Genomic DNA, 10695 nt, shown 5'->3' with positions numbered 1-10695 from the left:
TATATAAATTTGATCTAAACATTAATAAAATATTATTCAAATTGATATCTACTATCTTTTGAATTATTGAATTAATAAAAATAGATATAATTTATTAAGTAAATTATTAAGTTGAATATATTTAAAAAATAGAAAAATATAATATAAATAAAATGTATTAAAAATTATAATTAAAATATAATATAAATAAAATATATTAAAAAAAAATTATATAAATATAATTAAATTAAAATGTACAATCAAAGTTATATCTAATACATATATAAATTTGATCTAAACATTAATAAAATATTATTCAAATTGATATCTATTATCTTTTGAATTATTGAATTAATAAAAATAAATATAATTTATTAAGTAAATTATTAAGTTGAATATATTTAAAAAATAGGAAAATATAATATAAATAAAATGTATTAAAAATTATAATTAAAATATAATATAAACAAAATATACTAAAACATAAAAAATATAACATAAATAAAATATATTAAAAATTATAATAAAAATATTGTTAAAATATATTAGATAAAATATATAAAATATTAAATAAAATTTACTAAATATATAAATAAAATTTATTTACCAACGTTTGCCCCTTTTTCCCGGCACCGTTTTCCATGTGCATTGTTTTCCCCGAGGTTGTCTGCCAATGCACGGACTGTACTTACCTGCTGTAGTTTAATCTAAATATATAATCAACTATTAATTTATTATATTACTTATTGTAACTTTTAAATATATATATATAATAAATTAATAACATATTAAAATAAATGAACGCGACAGGACAGTACTAATTTTGGGAGCAGAACTTCTGACGCGACAGTTTGATTGGACTGGCGTCATGGCATGGGGGCATGGAGAAGGGAAGGCATGGCATGGGGGGGACCGTTTTGTCCCCTGCGTAGCCATTGCCCTGTAGTTTTATAGGGAGGAGCATAGGCTATTACTAATACACAGTCCAAAACCAGAGGATCTAGCCATATATATTCAGGCCATTATTTGTACGTTTGAATTGCTGAAAGCTATTCCAACACGTGTCTAGACATACGGATCAGCAGCGCAAAGCGAAAGAGAGGTTTGAGGGAGACTGAAGTCCTCACCAAGTTTCCCACTAAAAATGTACCGGATGGATGAATCTCCATTAAAATTAAAAATCCACACTGTCGGCGCTGGGTATCACTAAAAGCATGTTTTTTTTCTGTGCAGAAATGGAGATAAGGCATGAGAATCATGCGGTCAAAATCAGAGCATACAGATATTTGATAACTTATTTAGCCTACTTTTGGATTTGTACTGAGTAATGAATTTACAGGGAGGTTCTATTCGATGGGACAGATTGAATGCCATGGACGTCACGATGTAGGAAGAGAGAAGAATTCCAAGGTCCAAATAATTGGGTCGACAGCAGAATTACGACCAGAGCCACCGCCTCTTTCTCTCCCACTCATATTTTATCATTAATACAACAAAAAGGTTCAAATCAATGACATGGAATAGAATGGACAGTCCCTAATCCCACCAATAGTTTTTCTCTGCAATTTGACCGGTGGAAATTTAGGAATCCTGGCATGGCAATTGTGGGCCGGTGTTTTTCTAGGGCTGGGTATTGCAAGTGTTGGCCAAAACATCTCATCACAATAGCTGTGATGATCTAGATTGACGTCTCTGGTAATAATTATAGGGACACCTGGGATGATTTGGAGCTTCAATTGCCTATATAAATGGAGGATTGGTGCCTCATAGAATGGGCATACTTGCTTCTGCTGTATTTTGTATTGCAGTAAGAGGAGTTGTAATGGAGAGAGGCAAAAGTTTCATTTTGCTTATTGTTTTAAATGGGTTTCTAGTGATGTCTGTCATGGCATACCCTGCAGTCTTTTGGGAAGATTTTCGCATAACATGGGCAGATGACCACATTAAGCAAACCAGTGCACTAGATGGCAATGCCATTCAGCTTCGTTTGGACCAAATCTCAGGTAAATCTGCCTGTTTTTAAAAGATCTTTTGGCTTGACCTAATAGGTATTTGGCTTTTGGGGGTTAACTGTAAACTCATATGTCTTGTTGAGAATTTATCTGGATATTTACTAACAATCTTGATAAAATATAATAGAATTCGATCTTAGTCTTTAATTATGTACAATTTTTTTTTGTAATATTTGAAATTGAGGAGACAATACAGGCTTATTGTTGTGATTGGGTTTTATCCCAGGCTCAGGATTTGCTTCTAAGAAAAAGTATCTTTTTGGTCGAATTAGCATGAAAATCAAACTTGTTCCTGGTGATTCTGCTGGAACAGTGACTGCTTTTTATGTAAGATTCTTTAATAGTTTGAATTTCTTTGCTTTGAATTTCTATGGAATAGTGACTGCTTTCTATGTACAGGTTGACAGATACAGAGTTCTATTGATTGTGCTTTATTGATTTTCTATTGAGGGACCTTAATGAGATACTGTTTATTTAATGCAGAGTTTTTGACATTTTTTTAACTGGATCATATTATTACTAGACCCTGAAAATTTCAAAGTGTAGATTAGATTTTGTTTCAATCATTCATAAGTCACTGCAATGAAGTTATTAAAGGTTTGCATAGGCCCAGTTTCCAATTGTGCGCTCCCTGCATCCATCTCTTTCCTCCATTAGGTCTGCCACTTGGGCTATATTCATGCTCGATATGGAAATGCATTATCAAATCCCTTTGTGGGCTGCAACATTGCACTTAATCATCTCCATGGTTCAGTAAAAAATCGATACTAATAGAAGAGCTCTGTCTCAAAAGTGAAGCAAGACCCTGTTGAACAAGTTATTAGTTGCTTGCATTTTGGGCTTTCATTGTATCATTCCTTTTATTTAACACAAAGTTGCAGTTTTTTAACTTCAAATCCCTCTTAAATGTTAAGTTTGTAAAGATCTAAATATGCCCTTCCTTTGTGGTAATTTATGTTTGTATGAGCAGATGAATTCGGACACAGACAACGTGAGGGATGAAGTAGACTTTGAATTTTTGGGGAACAGATCAGGACAGCCATATACTGTTCAAACAAATATTTTTGCCCATGGCAAGGGTGACCGAGAACAGAGAGTAAACCTCTGGTTTGATCCTTCTGCACAATTTCATACCTACTCTATTCTATGGAACCATTACCATATAGTGTAAGCAGAGCCTTCACTGACCCAGTTATTTCTTCTACTTTTTGAGCCATTATGCTGAAAAGTGGACATTTCTATGTGTGCAGATTCTCAGTAGATGATATACCAATCAGAGTATATAAAAACAATGAAGCAAAAGGGATCCTTTATCCAAAGTCTCAGCCCATGGGAATATATTCCACTCTGTGGAATGCAGATAACTGGGCTACAAGAGGAGGGCTAGAGAAGATAGACTGGAGTAAAGCACCATTCAATGCTTATTACAAAGAGTTTGATATAGAAGCATGTTCAATTCCAGGAGGAGTTAGCTGTCCCTCTAACACCACCAATTGGTGGGAAGGTTTGAAGTACAGGAGTCTCAGTCCTGTACAAGCCAGGAATTACAGGTGGGTGAGACTGAATCACATGGTATATGACTACTGTACAGACAAATCTAGGTACCCAGTTCCACCACCTGAGTGTTTGGATGGCATATGAACTGCTTTTAAACACCATGCCTTGGAAGAACAAGTTCAGGATGACTGGCTATTATTACCTGTATGGAGGATATGTATGATAAAAATAGATAATGTATTCTGTACATACTATGTAATAATAAGGAGGAAAATCCAAAATTGCTATTAGAAATTGGTCAGGGGTATGGGGATTGTAAATCATAGAGATTGTTTTTTCTTCTATATAGGCTAACATGTGCAATCAAAAGGAACTGTAATTAAGAGGTTAATATTTCCTGTCTGAACAACAACCGGGGGTTATTCAATCTCTAAGATGCATCAATGACTAAGTTACTTTCATACATCATAATTTATGCATTGGTGCATCTTAGGAGCTGGACAGCTGTTTCTCAAAATCAACAAGAGAAACTCCTCCCTAAATATCAGACTTCTATTTTTTACTGGTTATCTAGGTAAGTTTGATAGCTAATCAATCCCAATTCAATTTTTAAAGAAGACATCACCTTACATATTTGATAGATACTGGTTAAATTCTAATCGTGTGTATTAGCATCTATTTCATTTATTAGTAATTTATTTATTTTTCTATTCGCAGTGATCGTAAGGGAAGGGGAATAATCTTTTGGTTGATTTTCATGTCTTGTATTGAAATATTTTTTACAGTATTGAAATATTTTTCTTCTTTTGTATATTGTTTTATTATAATTGTCTTTTTGTTCTTCTCTAATAGGATGGGATGTGGAAGAAGGGGAATAACTTTTTAGCCAGCCTTGTCTTGTATGAAATGGCCTTTATAATATTAAAAAGATAGTACATATGACATATTTTCTCTCCTTTCCTATCTTGTTTTACCATAATTGTATTTTTGTTCTTACATCATAAGATGGGACTTCAATGCATTTTCCTTATTGTTTGTGCAAAAGAAAATAAACTATTGATCACACTAAAAATGTACACAATGATCTGTTACAATGAATGCAATTTTAAATTAATTTGAGGAATATGAAAATATACAAATAATATTTTAAATGGTAATGATAGTTATGATTTAGGAAAGGATCCAAAAGATTAAAATTAATATTGCACATAGATAATGTTCTTTTTGTCTCATGAGGGACATGCATACAAATACTATATTGTGTGCATGTTAGCTTTTGGTAATATGAGGTTGAGGAGATCTACATATTAGTAAGATATCATACTCACATGACAACAATGAATGTGAGGCCTTAATGATCAATATTTCTAATGTTAATTGATGCTCATTGAAGTGATAGACCCTAGTATCTGTGAATTGTTAAGGCTTGTGTCATCTTAATTGGGAGTTGGCAATGATTACCACAAGTACCTAGAATGTGGATCAGATGAATCCCAAGGTGGACTTGCATAATCCTTGAACTTGAAAACAACAAAGATTAGAGTCTGGTAGGTTGCACTTGCTTTTGTATATGATAACAATAACTTTTCATATTGCTTTATTGATAAGACTTATTGTGAGCCATAAATTTGAAGTAACCATAACTTGTTGAACAATGCACAAGAGCACCCATGCATCTAGTTATTTTTCATCAAGATTTGGACATTATTGCCCCTTGTTTGTTTTGCATTATGATGTGCAATTAGTAACCCCATTGATTTAAGCATGTTTTTATTATGCAATTCAACCAAATTATTCATTGCAAGCAATGTATTAATGACTAGAACACAACTTTCTCAAGTGGAAAGGATTAGAGTGTAATATAAGGAGTTACCAATCTAAAACCCTTGGCTTTATATTCATGATATTCGAGGAAATACTACAAAATGCAAGTTAAAATGCTTCAACATGTTGCTAGAAAATTATGTTTATTGTAACAACCATGTTAATATCAGCTATAGCTAATCTGGCTCCAAAAACGCCATGATTTCCGCATAACACAAGGGTAAGTTGAAAATTACAGATCTCGATCATGCTCGACAAAACTAGTTATGTCTTTTATTTTTCGGCTGTGTGTATAACACGAAAGTTAGTCAGTTGTTTTGGAGCCAGATTAGCCATGCCCGTTAATATTATGTCCAAGTGTTATCCCACAGGATGTCCACAAACATAAGAATGTCTTTATAGGTGTTAGTAGAACTACATCGCCAATGAGGATGGTGGAGGAAACCTTAAAAGGAAATTGATTATGAATGGGAAAGGCTCCATGCAAGCTCCTATTAATGTGAGTTAAGAATCTAGGCCTACTGAAGCTCATTTCATTAATTAAAATACAATGAATGAAACATATGCTCTTTTGAAATATTGTTAGTGCTTTCCCCTCAATAGGATTTATCTCTTTTAATGAAATTTCAAGGCCAAAATGGATGGGAAATGCTTTGATGTTGAATACTCCAATGCTAGTTAGGCAAGAAACAATTATGATGATTGGGTTGGAGGAATGGTATATTGAACCAAGGGAGCCTATGAAATTTATTAATAGCTACAAGGAGAGGGGATGGTAGTTTCACTCCAATTGTGGTAGTTTCAGAATGATGATGGTTAGACATGGTTCATCAAAGTCGATTAAACAACACTTCAATGGAACAAGATAAGAGTTGTCACTCTTTAGGGTTGTTTAGATTCAATATATTTACTTAATCAAGAGGAGGTAGAATTGGTTTCTTAATCAATATGTGTGTGGTTGACAACTGCGGTTGTAAGTGTCCATTATTCTCTCTTAGCAATCTACAATATTATTATGAGATGACTTTGTTGGCATATGCTGGATTTGGTTAAGTGTTGTCATTGATGTCAACACTGTATCCCGATTGGATCTATCCTAGTTAGTCTTGGTGATCTTCTTGGTTTTAGCCGTGATTCTGATCCGGTATGATCAGATATCTAGATTCGGTTTTGGTTGCTTATTTTGGTTGGTCACATGCTTGCTATATTCTGTTGGTTCATGATTTGGTGCTCTGGCTGTTATCGCTTTTGGTATTTATTGATACCGGCTAGTTTCTGGCTTTACCGACTTGCCTCTAGATATCCCAGTTAGCTTTACCGGTATGCATTATTTGGTGACTTGGTCAGTGGATTTTGGGTCCGTCTTATGGAATTGGTTTCTATCATGTTGAAGGTGTTTATTGATTGTGTCCCAAGCATTTGGTGACTTTGCATTGGATGGCATTTTGTTACGATGGTCCTATTTAGATCCGGTTTAACTTTCAGTTATTTACCGAGGGTTTCTACCGGTTGGTGAAGCATGATGGATTTTGGTCTTAATGGAATTTTCGGTGGATATAATTGTTTGAATACTTGATTTAGGTTCATGCTATGTAATGTAAATCATAATATTGGTCTAGTGGTGTCATGTGATGTAATTTTTGTAATTATGGGTTTATGGGCTTAGGGTTTAGTCGACCTTGTCAATAAGGTTGATGATTTGTATTTATAGGTGACTTATTTATGTAATCGAAGAGGATGGTTTTCAGGATGGTTATGTCTGCATTATCAGAGGAAGGATTATGTGCGAATAGAGTCATATCATTCCAGTGAAGGATGGAAAGGTTTTGCATTGTAGAGCAGACATCAGTGCTTAACCAAAACTGTATCAAGCATATGTAGATGCTACTTTCACAGTTCATTTCTTTCTGGATTGCAGTCTGATGTTTATGTACATCAGTGAGACTTCCCTTTGTGATGAGAAATGCACTCTAGGCTATTGGCCTTTTTGCAAGTGCAGACCCCATTGTAGTTATTCATAATACTACTGCAGAGTATTCATCTTCTTATGGGTAGGGTTTCCCACCATGGTTTTTTTCCTTTCCGGGTTTTCCACATCAAAATATTGATGTTATGTGTGTTGTGCTTTCATGATATATCTTTAATTGTGTTGTGCTTCAATATAAGGTTATTAATTAAATTAATTGTTGTACTTGTGAGTAAACTGAGAGAGGGTATCAGATCATTCCAACAGACTCAATGTTAAATGAAATGGTGTAGAATGATTTATATATGTAATATCACTCATGTATACACCATTAATTAACCATATAATTTTTAGGAGTGTAGCTATTAAGCTAAGTTCAATATGTTTATAGGAAATGATGATATACTATCTTAAGTTGGTTGAGTGTAGTCATGATAACTATTATTATGATGATATAATAGATTTCTTCAAGTTTTGTATCAATGATATAAGAATGTTTCAAGATATTAAAGTAATTCTAATATTTAGATAGAATTACGTATAGAGGATCAAATAATCATTATATTGGATGGTGTTATACATTTTAATCCCTCATAAGCGTACTCCTAATTCCCTAGAATAAGTCTAATATTGTTTGTGCTTCATTAGTAAATGTCATTAATATTTTGATATCATTAATAATGTGGGTAACGTAAATCATAAATACATATAATTACAATTATAGACCTCTTAAATTCATCTATGAGAAAATCTTGAGAGATATCAATTTGTAGCTATTTTATTCTTAAAAGTTGTTTAAATTACTACATATAAATTTGTTATCCCCATTTTTAGTTGTGGCACAAACATGGGATAACCCCTTATTTGTTTTTCCAAATTTGTAGCCTATGTGCTCTAAGCACATAAATCGAGGTGATTATACATTCCCCTTGTCCAATATTTTATTCCTTGTGAAACACCTTGATTTGAGTCTAGGTTGTCTTTTCAAATATTGACTAAGTGATTATAACACTTAATTTATATTTTTAAGTGCATTTTTGGGGATTAACTCCGATTTTGCACTTGTTCTCATATCTTGGTGTATTTCGAGGTTATAAACCCGAAATACATGTCTTGATGCATTTCAGGTCTATAATCTCTAAATACACCTATTTATATTTGGCACATATGACATTTAGTGCTAGGAGCTTGTAAGATAATCGGTTTCTTCTTCTTTTAAATCTTTTCATCTTTCCATTTTTACCATTTTTGTATCATTCCTCTATGTGTTCTTGCTATTAAATTTGTTCTTCCCTCTTTGGCGTTGATTAGAAGTTCAAGAATTTTGGCATTTCTATATCAGGTATGTTGTCTTTTTCTTCCAATGCTTTTCATTCATGTCTTTTGAATGTAAATTTGTGCCCTACTTTTGAATAAGTTTAGGGCTTTCTACATTTTCTATGTTTTTAAGCCATGTTTTTTTTTATGTTTCGATCTCGAATGAATTACCTCAACATGTTTTTCGGGCTTGTAAGCCTGAACCACATTATTAAGATTGTTTTGTATTATCAGTGTCGCTTGGACTGGCAAGTGTTGAACACAAGATGCCACAGAGAGGGGGGGGGGGGTGAATCAATGGTTTCCAATTTATTCACCTCTTAATACTAAGAGTGATTACCGGTTAACAATCCTAATGCCAAGTTAACCTCCTGGTAGAATAAGGGAAGATATCACAATGCAAGCACACACAAATGCACATCACATGACACCGGTATATACGAGGAAAACCCAAGATGAGAAAAACCTTGGTGAGAAATGCTGCTGGAGTCTACTACTCCAATCCAGCCTCACAATGAATCGTTGGTTACAACATTTAGGGCACCAACCCTTGAGTTAGGACACCAACCCCTGCACCGAGCTCCAACTCAATGATTAAGCTATCATATATAAAAACAAAAGTAATATCCTTGTTACAAATGATATTTGTAACTCTCACACATGTCTCTCCATCGGTTCACCTCTATCCAAGTCTCTGTCGGTTCTCTGCTCACCTTCTCTGTACTGCAACCTTACTAGTTCAGCCTCTTCTTCTTTTCTACCAGTACTCTGCTTCAACTCTATCGGTACTCTTCTCTTTGCCAATTCTGACATCTTCTTTCCTCAGCCTCTATTGTGTCTTATCTTCTCTAACACTCTTGCTGGTTCTCTTTCGGCTACCTTCTTGCTGGTTCTAACACTACTGGTTTACATCACTGCAACTCACTTTGCAGTTTACTGGTTTCTCTGACCTTGCCCGTTAAGCCTCTGCTAAACCTTCTCATCGGTTGCTTCTCTAAAAAATAGTCTATATGATCTTCGATGAAGTCTCTGACTGGTTGGCTCTCTGTTGCTCTTTCACTCTCCACTCTTCAACATCCGACACTTAAATTTTCTGACAGCATCATTAATCACCTTCAGTCTTGAATCGACATATCTATACCTACGTTTTCCCGCCATGACCGACATTCAAACTTTTGACGCGCTAGTTTTACTTCATCGACCTCAAGGAAAACCAAATCCAATCAGATCTCCTTCTAGAGATCGACCACCTGCAATGGATCAATCAAACTCCGCCAATCTCACTGCATCCAGAACACGTTTGCCATATTTGGCAAACACGACACCTTTGTTGGTTTGCACTTGTCAATCACCATGAAGCGATCACGCGATTAGCTTGACCTACCTAGATTAGCCCCTGGACACTTTGCCTCGATCATGAAGCCACCAAATCATATCTTTGTCCTCTGATCAGTCTCGAGCCGCATCCTTCTACATCTTATCCATGATTCACACTATCAACATTAATGTCGACCAGTCACCACCTACCTCACCGACAATGCACGGTCTATTTGTTTGACACTTAGACTCCACATGGCATCTCTGTCGACATCCATCTTTGCTAAGACATCTAAGTCGGTTCAAACAAGATCATCGACCAATCACACAACTGGTTTCATACCTACCAATTCTCTAACCCTGCTGGTTATACCCTAACCAGTCTGCCTTCAAAATTTCACTTTGTTTCTCTTCTGGTAGAACACCTAAACCGGTCACTTCACATGTCAAACCACAACATACTCAACTTCATCAGATAGGAGACCTTTCACTTCTGCACGTTTTCTCGCTCACTGGTGGACATGCTTACTTGTAACCACCTTGATGACACCATGTCATCAACCTTCAACAATCTTCATCTGTCTGAATCTGCAATCCAGTTGCTCTCTTTGTTTGCAGCTGCTCAGCCTCGCCTTCAACTTCATCAGACCAAACATCATCTTAGCTGGTTTGTCAAAGTGACAAACCCATCCCTTCTTTACTCTTCCTTCTCTAATTTCATGCACATGAGGCATCTTTGTGTTTCACTAGTTCATTTGGTGTGAGTCTTCAATCGCCTTCCTT

The 10695-nt window shown here is 34.9% G+C and overlaps 1 protein-coding gene across 1 annotated transcript; it reads left to right on the top strand.

The window, feature by feature from the left end:
• The first annotated feature begins 1006 nt into the window (after positions 1 to 1006).
• LOC131074992 (probable xyloglucan endotransglucosylase/hydrolase protein 7) lies at positions 1007 to 4144 on the top strand. Its single transcript, XM_058011748.2, has 4 exons — positions 1007 to 1982; positions 2218 to 2318; positions 2962 to 3158; positions 3242 to 4144. The coding sequence occupies exons 1-4, from the start codon at positions 1751 to 1753 to the stop codon at positions 3630 to 3632; spliced, it is 921 nt and encodes a 306-aa protein (XP_057867731.2). The 5' UTR covers positions 1007 to 1750; the 3' UTR covers positions 3633 to 4144.
• The last annotated feature ends 6551 nt before the right edge of the window (positions 4145 to 10695 follow it).

This window comes from Cryptomeria japonica, chromosome 5 (genome assembly GCF_030272615.1).
Source record: "Cryptomeria japonica chromosome 5, Sugi_1.0, whole genome shotgun sequence".
Lineage (NCBI taxonomy): Eukaryota > Viridiplantae > Streptophyta > Pinopsida > Cupressales > Cupressaceae > Cryptomeria > Cryptomeria japonica.
The sequence above is the reverse complement of the archived record's forward strand: the minus strand, read 5'-3'. Positions and strand labels throughout refer to the sequence as shown.

Excerpts from the sequence above, each read along its gene's own strand:
- LOC131074992 (XM_058011748.2), top strand. The coding sequence starts at position 1,751 with ATGGGCATACTTGCTTCTGCTGTATTTTGTATTGCAGTAAGAGGAGTT. Across the intron at positions 1,983-2,217 it reads TCGTTTGGACCAAATCTCAG|GCTCAGGATTTGCTTCTAAG; the intron begins GTAAATCTGCCT and ends GTTTTATCCCAG. Across the intron at positions 2,319-2,961 it reads GAACAGTGACTGCTTTTTAT|ATGAATTCGGACACAGACAA; the intron begins GTAAGATTCTTT and ends TTGTATGAGCAG.